This window comes from Nycticebus coucang, chromosome 21, assembly GCF_027406575.1.
Source record: "Nycticebus coucang isolate mNycCou1 chromosome 21, mNycCou1.pri, whole genome shotgun sequence".
Taxonomy (NCBI): Eukaryota; Metazoa; Chordata; class Mammalia; order Primates; family Lorisidae; genus Nycticebus; species Nycticebus coucang.
This window is the reverse complement of record NC_069800.1, coordinates 59,523,751-59,536,048: the sequence shown is the minus strand read 5'-3', so window position 1 is coordinate 59,536,048 and position 12,298 is coordinate 59,523,751. Positions and strand designations below refer to the sequence as shown.

Below are 12,298 nucleotides of genomic sequence, written 5' to 3'. Positions count from 1 at the left end.
GACAGAGGCAGGACCGCATGCCTTTCCGTAGGGCTTTCCCATCACTGGATGGCCTTTAATCCCAGGCACGGAAACCTGACACAACTGTGACATCTTCTGACAGATGAAAATTGCAGCAAGTATTCTAAATAATATAGAAACATAAAAGATTGCTCAACTGATTTTAATAACATGACATAAAGCCCCTAGACTTGACATAATCATTATGCAAAATCCACAGATGAACACTGTCTTCTTTTAAAAATATAAAATAAATAAGCAAGACATGTGAAAATAGGCAAGTTTCCATTAAATAAATGAAAAGTTTAAAAAAAAGAAAGTTTTCCTTTCCATGTCATTTGAAGAAGGGAAATTATCATTTTAAACAATATTCAAGTTTATTAAACAAATTAGAAAAAAGTATTATAAAATGTTTAACTTTCATCGGCTTCAAGATTTATATTGCTCCCAAATTTTGCATATAACTGAACTTTCAAATCTGCTAACACCCGCTGAATTGATTCCACTCTGGATTCTAAGGCATCAATTTCTTCTTGCAAATTTTTCTGGAAAAAAAAAATAGTTTTAATTAATTCTAGTCAACTGGATGGTTTCTGAGCATCTGTATCTGAAATAATATTTGGGAAGAATTTTAGGTCAAGAACTTTCTAAACTTGGATAGGCAGCTAAATAACACTGCTAATTAGATCTAAATCAAAAGGCTGAACGTGGTATTTTTAATTGATGGTCCATATTTACTTATCATCGAATAAATCAAGTTTGTTTCCTCAGTTTCTGCTGCTCTGAAAAAATAACAGCTAAGAGAAAGTTAATTTCTAAATTAATCATATCCTAATAAAGAAAAAAACCAAATACAAAGACTTCTATCAACAGTTTACCACGAACCTGCGTGGCTTCTAACAGTTTCTTCCAACTTTCCACAATAAAAGATAAGAAACTAGAGGAAATGATAAAAACTCATACCACCACCAAAGATTAAGAATAAGTATGGTCCAAATCTGGCAGGTATTTCACTGACTTTGAAGTCTCTGGGACTGTACTTTGTAAGAGAGCAGTGATGAGAATCTCACTTGTAAGACAGGGGCTTTGCACAGTGAACTGTCAGTTCATTAAGTATCTGAGGTGACTGATACATTAACTATTCTGACTTAATTATTCCACATTGCATTCATAAATTATAACATCACTTTTCACCCCATAAATTTACACAATTATAATCTGTTGATTTATAATTGTAAAAAATGATGTAATTCAAAGAACAATTCTTTCCACCTACCTGCTTGTCTATAGATATGTACTTAGCCTCTCCAATTCTGAAACCAGCATCTTAATGCTTTCCTCATTAATAGATTAAATAAAAATTTTAACATATATGTTTTATTAAAAAAAGTCAGAAGTTCTTGCTAGCTAGAATCAAAACAAGGAGTTTTTTCTAAACATAACTAAGAAAATATGAAATCATACAAATGGCATATCTATTAACATTAGGAACAAAAGAATACCCAGTATTAGCAACATAATTCTTTTAGAAATCTGGCCAATGGTTCTCAAAATGTTGCTCCCAGACCATTATCTGGCAAAATCACCTGGGAACCTGTGATAGCAATGACCCTGGGGCACTATACCAGGCCTTCAGAATTAGAAATGCTCCGTAGTTTTAACAAGGTTTGTGAGTGCTTCTGATTTTGATACATGCCAAAAATTTGAGAATCGCTGTTATAAAAAGGAAAGCAGAAATAGATAGATAACAAAAATGAAATAAATTTCTATACCTAGAAAACGTAATTAAGTAAAATAAGACACTAGAAAATTATTTTTAAATCACAAATCCAATCACATCACTTTTTTCTTCAAAGCCCTGAAAAGCTATTCTTTGCTCTAGAAGTGGGCAAACCAGATGGCCCACAGTTCAGGCCCTGAAGCCTGTTTTGTCGGAAAGAGCTCGTGCAAATTCATTCACACATCTTGCTTTCAAGGTAACTGCAGTAGAGAAATGTGGTCCACAAAACCTAATATATTTATCTTCTGGCCTTTCACAGAAAGTTTTCTGACCCTTGCTAAGCACAATTTATTTAACTCAATTGACAGAGATCTCCAACATCTGGCCACAATTTTAGATACTCCCAGATCTCCAGCAAAGAAAACTATCCATTCTATTTTTGCACTGTGATGGTTCTCTGGCCGTTCATACCTGCTGCTTCCAACTAGAACACCTACATCTCCCTCTGGCTGATACCTATTCATTCTTCACTTGTCCCAGCACTTTCCGAAGGAGTCAGTCCCTGACCCTTGATGTCTAGACTGGTATCGACTCCTCTGCCCTATGTTCTTAAAGCCACCTCTATTCCCCATATCACCTTCTACTCATCCGTTTGATGTGTTTAATTTTCTTTCTCTCCACCTAGACTATACACCCCGTGCAGGCAGCAGCCAGGCCTGTTGTGTTGTCCCATTAGCCCCCAGTGCATGACAGAACCTGGTGTAGAGTTAGCACTTAAAATACTTCTGGAATGACTGAAAAAATAAATAACAAGGTAAAGGTGCTTTATCTATGTGCGTTGGGGGGGCAGGGTGTTTCACAATAACCACAGAAACCATCAACTATGAAATACTTCCAATGTAAGTAGTTTAGAATGTTTAAAAAACAAAATCACAAAATTTGGCTAAGAAAGAAACAATGTCAACATAAGGGAGTAAGAGAGACATATGAGGTTTCTGCATGAAAAGACCCAGGAGTAAAAGTGTGAGTGCTTCACAAGTTTACTAACTATGGGTTTAATTCATGGGAAGTTTTGCTTTTATGACATTTCAAGAAGGGAGACAATCATGTTAAGTAATATTCAAGTTAATTAAGCAACAGTATTAAGAAACATGTAAGAGCCATCATAAACAATGTGACTGCCCCGCTCACATGTAGTTGGAGGACAGGTGAACTGGGCAGGAATTTCAGACCATGTATCCAATGTCTCAAATACGGTCAACCAGTACATACTCTCACGGGTAGTCACACTTCTCCCATTGTGTCCTTAGAACAATTTTCTAAATGTGAACAAAGACTTATGTGTAAGAATGCTCTTTGCAACAGTTTAATACTGGAAACAGATATTAACAATACGAGCACAGCTGGCCAAATCCATGTCCATCAGCAGAATATAAAACAGTCGTTCTGGATGGAAGTGGAAGACATTATTCTTAGTAAAGCATCACAAGAATGGAGAAGCATGAACCCTATGTACTCAATTTTGATAGGAGGACAATTAATGACAATTAAGGTCATGGGGGGGGAGGAAAAGCAGAGAGAGGGAAGGAGGAAGAGGGGTGGGGCCTTGGTGCGTGCCACACCTTCTGGGGGCAAGACATGATTGCAAGAGGGACTTAACCTAACAAATGCAATCAGTGTAACCTGGCTTATTGTACCCTCAATGAATCCCCAACAATAAAAAAAAAAAGTCGTAAAAATTAGTTTTTAGAGCAGGTTCCCAGTGAGCATCTGCTGGACAAATACACATGAAACAGAACTAGAAGTGGGCAAACCAAAGAAAAGACTCCTAGTAGAACATTAATTACCCAAAGTGTGGAGCAAAACTACACATGGGGGTGGGGGAGAAAACATAAAAGAAAACATGAAAACGTCCATCATGAACGGTTATCTCTGGGTAGTGAGAATACAGGGGATTCTTCTTTTCTGCTTTAAAATACTTTAAATACTTTTAGTCTAGAGCAAGGTTGTGAAGTCAGAAGACCACAATCTATATTTATCTGTCACTCTGAATAAATCCTGTAATCTCTTTAAGCCTCTATTCTTCATCTCCAAATAGGGAAAAACAACAGATCATTGTTAGGATTAAATACAATCCTGCTGGCAAAGCATTCGGACAACGCAGCAAACCATTAAATAGTAGCTGGCATCCAGGATTTCCCTACGTCTATTATTACATGTTCTTCCTGATGATTCAAATTCTAATTTAAGAATTAAACTTCAACATACCTTTGCTTCTTCTAACATTTCTTGTGTTTCTTCTTGAGAATGGCTAATGAAAACATCGCCAATTTGATAAGGTATCATTAAACAGTCCTCATCTGCGAGCATGATGTCATCACAAGCATCTTCTAAATTTTGGAGCTGTTTCTACAAATAAGAAAGTAAACAGCAGTGAAAAGGTATTCAAAATTCTCCAACATAGGTTAAAGCCGACTTTAAATTTGGGAACACCAACTCTGGAAGGGCTCCTTTCACAAAGGTATTATTACACTAAAATAAGATTCTCATTTCTTACATTTTTAGATGACGTTTCATAAGGAAGCACATTGTCCTCTGTGTATTTTCAGACTAAGTACCCTATAGTGGACAGCATATATCCAAATTTCTTCTCTTTTAACAATTTTCCACTTTGTGAATTCTGCCTTCCTACAAAAACAAAGCCAAACCCCAGCCTACAGTTCACAGCCTTGCTCGTGGACAGAGTGTAAGTAACTCCTGCTGGCATGGCAGAGCAGAACGCATACGGCATGCCAACAGGGCGTAAGTCATAACTTCAATTCCACCATGAGATGCACTTGAACTGGACTTCAACTCAGGAGAGTTGCATGAGGAAAGAGGCTGGGCACAAGGCCTCAGATTTATAGAGGTAGATGGCAGTGGCTCAGTATCCCTTGGATCGTGGGGGCAGCTTTCTCCTTGTGGAGCCAACAGAAGTTCCACTGCTAGCCGAGTTCTCTGAGAAGTGTGGTTCTGGGACTTGTTCCTGGAACCTCAGCCTAGACCCAAATCTTCCCACAATTCTGTCACTTAATCTCACGTCCCTTACAAAACAACCTTCTACTTAAATTAACAAAAGTGAATCATGTCTTCTCCAACTCAAAGTCCAGAGAGATAAATCACTTGTTAACTCAGTTTTAAGTCACTATAACATTAAGAACTTTGTTTCTTAAATATGATGCCATGAATACCTTTTTTACTTCTATTTCTTCCTTCAGCTCTGTGATTCTACTCGTATTCCGTGCAAATTTGTTTATCTTTTGTTGATCTTCGAAAGTCACGTTGACATCTTCTGCAGCCTGAAAAAAGGTTTTTGTAGAATTTTAATGAAGAACTTACAGCTTAGCTTTTTATGTTGCTCTAAAACAGTGGTTCTCAACCTTCCTAATGCCACGGCCCTTTAATACAGTTCCTGTGGGTCTCAACCCACAGGTTGAGAACCGCTGCTCTAAAACAATAAACTGTTTGCCCTACTGTAGTCAAGAATTACAAGAGGTGTATAGAACATAAACAAATGCCTTATTTTTTGCTCCACAAGGCTAAGATCTGTTCATAAGTCGATAACCTTTTCTAATATTCTCCAGAATTCTTGCGCTACAAAAACATTTCAAATCTCAGCGACGATTAATACATTCTAAAAAAGGCTAGAAAAAAGGGCACCAACTTTTGGCTGAGAGAAGAATTTCTTAAGTTACAACATTCTTTCATCAAGATAACCCAGGGAACGAAAAGTTATGTGGCCAAATAATGTTTCATGCTGGTAAATGACACATATTAGTCTTTTTTATGGTAGGGTCAAAAGTTGCATGGACTTATTGTGGCGATCAGAAATCTCACACGGTATCTACAGTTTTTAACCCAACAGCTATGCTGACTAGGAGTCACTATGCATTTCAGTGGCTATGCTCTATTCATGGTAAAAACTGTTTTTCTTAATCAATAAGGTCTAATTTGCACAAAATGATGAAAAAACCTGAATGCATAATGTGATTAAATTTACAAAATTGAAAATAATGTAAGAGTACTTATGAAATAATAAAAGAAGAGCTGAAGTGATTGAGAGTTTACCACATGCCAAGAACTCTCCAAGCGCTTTACCATCTCCACTTACCCTACAATCACTACAGAAAGTTTACACTTGCCCAGCGCCCCAAGCCCAGTAAGCGCTGGAACCCGATTTCAACCCAGGCAGTTAGGTTCCAGAGACCACAGACAATCCATGAGTTCTCAGAAGCTAAATGCAAAAGTGTGTCTACTTTTGACTGTGTCTGTGTGTGTGCACACATTTCAAGGAGGGAGGAAATCTGCATTTGTATATTTAAAAAATATAAATTAAATACCAGGGTCTCATTAAAACTTCCCCTCATTTTTTTTTTTTGAGATAGTCTATGTTGCCCTCAATAGAGTGCAGTGGCATCACAGCTCACAGCAACCTCAAACTCTTAGGCTTAAGCAATTCTCTTGCCTCAGCCTCCCAAGTAGCTAGGACTACAGGCGCCCACCACAACACCCAGCTATTTTTTTTGTTGTAGTTGTCATTGTTGTTTAGCAGTCCCAGGCTGGGTTTGAACCTGCCAGCCCTAGTGTATGTGGCCGACGCCCTAGCCCACGAGCTATAGGCGCAAGCCACCTTCCCCTCATTTGTAAGATAGAACAAGAATACTTGATAACCGTTTAAAGGAGCAGAGGTGTACGTATATAAAAGTAGTCCTGGCTCGGCAACCATAGCTCGATGGTTAGGGCACTGGCCATGTACACCAGGGCTGGTGGGTTCGAACCTGGCCTGGGCTTGCTAAACAAACAAACAACAACAACAAATAGCCGGGCATTATGGTGGCCTACTGTAGTCCCACCTACTAGGGAGGCTGAGGCAAGAGAATCGCTTGAGCCATGAGTTTGAGGCTGCTGTGAGCTGAGGCCAGGGCACTCTACCGAAGGCAACATAGTGAGACTCTGTCTCTAAATAAATAAATGCATACATACATAAATAAAAGTAATGCTTATTGGGGGAGTATTTTTAGCTCTTTTGCAATAATAGTAATGGGTTCGCAATATCCACACTCCAGCCTATATCGGTCTCTTGTGACCAATGACATAAGCTATGTGGCCTTTCATTTCTTAGAGGTTGAAAGGCGACTTGCAGTGTCAAGCATTAGAGAGCTCAGTGGTCAGACTATGAGGGCAGACACCGAGAATGCAGCCAGGCCCTGCACCAGGCTCTCAGCCCGATGAACAGTTTCACTCGCACTGTGTCCATCCTCCACGACCGAGAGGAAAAAACCCCTTTCCATCATGCTACGTACAGGTTTCAGTATTTAACCCTGCACATAATTTTTATGACTATGAAAGTTAGCAAACACTGAGCTACACTAAAGAAACCAAATAAAAGTCTACATGCAGGTAATCTTGACCGTCAAGTCATTTTGCCTATTGTGAGAGCTATCAATTCCCTAAGCAGAGACAAGAGAATTCTGAAGAGTTCCTCCTTGGCTGAAGCACTTATGCCATTTTATTTAATTCCCAAGCCCCTCTTCCCTCTCATAGGTATTCATAGCCGCACTGTCACAGTGAGGGGTTAGCAGGGTGACTCACATGGCAGTACCCGGCTCACACATGCCTGAGGGCTTCTGAATTTGAATCAGACTCTATAGAGTTTCTGAAAAGTGGCAGAGAGAATTTAGCTACCTGCTTCCTATCTTTCCAAAGCAGGCATTTCCTGTTGCAGTCCTACCAAACAGCAGCCACCAGCACACACCCATCCCCGGGTGCCCAATTCCCTCCAGTGGTTTCCACGGGGGGTGAAGGGCGAGAGTTGGTGAGTCAAATGTGCACTGGCTGCTCGGGGCGGAACGCACACCAGCACCTGCCATGACCAACCGCAGCGGCTTGGTTTACTCTCACTGTTCTGGAACCCTCCCGGTATTTCTTGTAGCTGCATTTTGGCAAGGAAGGAATAATTCCTAACTGGAATCACGGACCTTTAGAGGCTGATTTACTGGGAGACTGTATGTAAAATGGCATGTGTAGTACACACATTCTTCTGGAAGGGTCTTTGTGTAGCTTTCGTCAGAGTCCCTCAAAGGGATCCGTAATCCTAAAAGGTTAAAAGCAGCTGGGTATAGTTTAACCACCACTCACAAAGTCACAAGAGTGCACAGAGTGGTGCAGGAACAGAATGGATTCCCATCCAAAACACCAAGAACCTGGGGCAAATTACTCAATTCTCTGGAACCACCTCAGGTTTATGAACTGTAAAGCAGAGAAGCTAGTTCCTACCCTACATGGTGATAAAACAAGTACCGAGGCCGGGCACAGTGGCTCACACCTGGAATCCCAGCACTCTGGGAGGCCAAGGACGGTAGATCTCCAGCTCAGCCTGAGCAAAGTGAGACCCCATCTCTACTAAAAATAGAAAACCTAGCCGGGTGCTGTGGTGGGCACCTATAGTCCCAACTATTCGGAAAGCTGAGACAAGGAATTTGAGGTTGCTGTAAGCTATGATGCCACAGCACTCTGCCCAGGGGTACAGAGTGAGAGTCTGTCTCAAAAAAAAAAAAAGGAAGAAAGAAAAGAAAACACAAGTAACCAGCGTAAGGCCTGCAGAGGGAGTCCCCTTTCAGTAAGTGTGAGCTAAGCACTACTTCATGAATATTGTTTACCAAAAATCATTACCAAGGGAGAAGACACCCACCAGATCTAGAAGGAAATTCTGCTCAGCCTGCTTAAGATTTAAAGTGAAAATTAAAATTCCCTGGGCTCTGACTGTACCCTTTTCTTGAGAATTAAAACCATATGGGATTACAGGAGGACAATGAACCATATTCACTCATGCCCCACACTGAGTTTGGGCACTACCCACAGAATCAGCACTGATAACGGGGTCTCCAGAAGAAAACTCTGGCCAATTTCAATCTGCTTTTATTTTTTATTTCTAAAAGGTATCTACCTAGTCTCTATGATATAAAATTTAACTTTGTACTTTCATTCACCTCCGTGCACACCGTCATTCAGTCATCAACTACTTGGTGTCTGCCAAGTACAGGTGCCAGGCACTTTGACAAGAGAGCTGCAGCCCACCCTCGCCAGCACCAGCAACCTTACGTTCCAGCGGAGGAGGGAGGCACGAAACAAGATGAGCAAGGGAGATGTGAAATGGTGACAAACGTGATGGCAAAAATAAAATCGTTTGGGGGTCGAGAATTTTGGAGACTGGGGAATTAAGAAGGATTCTTTAGACAGAAAAGTCAAAGATGGCTTCTCTGTGGAAAGAATATTTGGACTTAGGGTAACGAATAGAAATCAAACAGAGTGCAGACCCCTTATGTCCAAGGACCAGGTCTTAGAAAGCTGAACTTCAAAGATGAGAGGACTGATTCTTCTCCTCTAAACCACCCAGCAAAGGCCTGGGTAAGAAGGTATGTGTTACAACTGTGAAGTACTTGAGATTGTAAACAATTTACCTTCATCAAATTCCAAGGGCTAATGGGCCCTCTGATATTTCACTCTCACACATTGGCACGCCTGTTATATTTTATCCTAGTGAGGGCACAAGGTAAAGTTTACATGAAAGCTAACCTATCAGGAATTGTTTGTAACACTGGGAACATCTGCAAGAGGACACTCCATCTATCACGCAAGTCTTAGCAGCTCCTAAGCTAAAGAAAAAGATCCTTTATGTTTTGGCTATCACCTACCCCTCTACATATTTTTCCCCATCATGGTTCAACCTCTCCTCCCCTAATTATCTGCCAACTGGCCTTCCTTTCATTAAAAGTATTCAGAGTCTCTGCACAAGACCTCCCACACTCCGAGGCCTCACTCCCTTCCCAACTTCCCTGTCCCCTTCTTACACAATCTCACAGATCTCAATGTAAATGGCACCTCAGGAAAGCTTTCTCAAAGTAGAGCTCATTTTAGCTCTCATTTCACAAGCAATTTTCCTTCCTCGCTCTCATTGGGAGTTAAGATTTAGTTTTCTGTGACTATTGACTAAATGCCTTCCTCTCTCAGGAGTGTAAGTTCTATGACCCTATGAGAATAAGGGGGTAAGGAACCTCATTACTAGTCACCACTGTTTTTGTCACTTAAAACTAAGGCTGTGCCTATCACATGTGCAAAACAAATTTACTGAATGAAGGAAAGGAGAAAAAAAGGTTGGTAATTAGAAATTTTTCAATTGAAGTCCAGGATTCAAATCTTCCTACCATTTTTTCAACATTCACTACACCTCTCTGCACTTACATTCCCACATCTGTAAAATGGGAGGGAACCCCAACTCATACCATCCATGGAATCAAAGGCCATACTAACAACAGAGAGCCAACCCTTAAAAATAGAGGGGGAAAGACTCACGAAGGTTTGTACTCATTGAATCACCATGGCCCTGAACCCTACTCTGGTACTCAGTAAGAATTTGTGGGTGACAGACCAGTAGGGTAAGCAATTTATCCTGAGTTGACTGGGGCTTCCAATTTTAGCATCCCCTCAATCTCACGCATACGGGAACCGGCAGGTCACCCTACCCCTACTCTATGACTATGGGGCACTGAACAGGAGAAGAGCAAAGGAAGGAAGTTCTAAAGTGCTGTCAAAAGTGGAATGAAAGGAAACATGCACAAAACTTGGAATGCCAATCCCTCAGCCAGGGGATTCTCATAAGAGAAGCTGTCAACCTAAATGCTAGCTTAAGCTTCTATGTTTCTGTTTTCTCACCTGTTAACTAAGAATTAAAAACAGTATCTCCCCAAAAAGAAGTAAAAAATAATACATGCAACGCACTGAGAACTGTCCCTAACACACAGTAAAGCCCCCAATAATTATCAGCTATTTCCTTGCCTTATCCCCATTTTATTTTTCCTCTATCCAGATAGCTTTAGGCGTCTGGGAGGACTTATTGGATTATAAACCACAGATGAAATTTAGCTTGCTTAGTTGTTAAAAAGATGGGCTTTGGGAAAAACAAAACGTGACTTTGAACTCCAGCTCTGCTTCTTAATAGTCGAGTAGCTTCCCAGAATGTTCATTGCAGCCCAATTCACAATTGCTAAGTCATGGAAAAAGCCCAAGTGCCCATTGATCTACGAATGGATTAATAACTTGTGGTATATGTACACCATGGAATATTATGCAGCCTTAAAGAAAGATGGAGACTTTACCTCTTTCATGTTTACATGGATGGAGCTGGAACATATTCTTCTTAGCAAAGTATCTCAAGAACGGAAGAAAAAGTATCCAATGTACTCAGCCCTACTATGAAACTAATTTATGGCTTTCATATGAAAGCTGTAACCCAGTTATAACCTAAGAATATGGGGAAGGGGGAGAGGAGGGAGGGAGGAGGATGAGCAGAGGGAGGGTGATTGGTGGGATTACACCTGCTGTGCATTTTACAAGGGTACATGTGAAACTTAATAAATGTAGAATATAATTGCCTTAATACAATAACTAAGAAAATGCCAGGAAGGCTATGTTAACCAGTGTGATGAAAATGTGTCGAACTGTTTATAAAACCAGTGTATGGTGCCCCATGATTGCATTAATGTACACAACTATGATTTAATATTAATAAAAAAAAAAAAGTCGAGTAGCTTTGGGGCTACTAAGCACTCCAGGTCTGAGTTTCTGCATTTGCAAAGTGGAGAGAAACCCGTGTATTTGCCGAGTTGCTGGGAAGATAATAAATAAAGATAAACAGGCGGCTGCTGGACCCTGGGACATCGAGAATGGCAATGGGCGACTCCAGGCTGGACACAGGGGCTCTAGGGCCTGATAATCCCAGCATGGAGGGACGTGCCCGGCTCCTTGGGAGCTGCGGGACCGAGGGCCCGTTACTCCAGCTCCCCGAGTCTCGTCTTCCTCACCTACAAACGATGCTTCTAGGAGCACCTGCCCTGGGCTTGTGTGGGCTTCCCCAGGTAAAGCATTTGGCCAAATGTAAAAGCCCAACCGCAGTCAATGGGACCTTCGGATTCCCACACCCCCAACGGCAAGGCCTGGGCGGCGAGGCCCCGGGGCTCTACAAGGGGGACCTCAGTCCCCGAGGGGAGCCCGGAGCCCCCCGAGGGTCCCGGCCCGGCCGCCCTGCCCGGCTGGCTGGGCGCCTGAGAAAACGCTCGGGGGGCCGGGCGCGGGCAGGCCTCGCCGCGGGGCCGCTCTCAGGGCCGGGGGCCTCGGCCCCGGGCCCCACACCGGGCTTCGGGGCTGCGCACCCCCAGCATCCCGCAGCCAGCCCCCGGCGGCAGACCCCGGCGCCGCCCGAGCATCCCGCGCCCAGAGCGCCCCGCTCACCGCCTTCTTCATGGTGGCCGCCATCTTGGGACTGGACTACGGCGCGAGGCGGGGAGGGCCGCGCTGGCGCGCCTGTCCCTCGTGCAGTCTCTCGCTCCCCGGTGGCCCAGGAGTCGCTCCCAAAATACAACACCGTCTCCACTTTCCCTCCTATTGGATCTTTGAGCGATGATTCCTGACGGCGAAGGCTCAGAGAAGAAAAGTAACCTGGAGGGACTTGGTACGAGCCAGTTAAAGGGACAGGCAGCCCCG

General features: G+C 42.3%; 1 protein-coding gene across 1 annotated transcript; it reads right to left on the bottom strand.

Moving 5' to 3' along the window:
• Positions 1-352: 352 nt before the first annotated feature.
• Positions 353-12,298, bottom strand: PFDN4 (prefoldin subunit 4). The gene is made up of 4 exons (XM_053574757.1): positions 12,047-12,298; positions 4,951-5,058; positions 3,989-4,129; positions 353-545 (listed from the first exon to the last, which is right to left on the bottom strand). The coding sequence occupies exons 1-4, from the start codon at positions 12,068-12,070 to the stop codon at positions 414-416; spliced, it is 405 nt and encodes a 134-aa protein (XP_053430732.1). The 5' UTR covers positions 12,071-12,298; the 3' UTR covers positions 353-413.

Bases quoted from the DNA above. Each gene is read 5' to 3' on its own strand.
- PFDN4 (XM_053574757.1), bottom strand. From the start codon at position 12,070: ATGGCGGCCACCATGAAGAAGGCG. The intron at 5,059-12,046 runs GTGAGCGGGGCG...ACCTTTTTTCAG, and splicing joins CGGCCACCATGAAGAAGGCG to GCTGCAGAAGATGTCAACGT. The intron at 546-3,988 runs GTATGTTGAAGT...TTTTTTTTCCAG, and splicing joins AAATGTTAGAAGAAGCAAAG to AAAAATTTGCAAGAAGAAAT.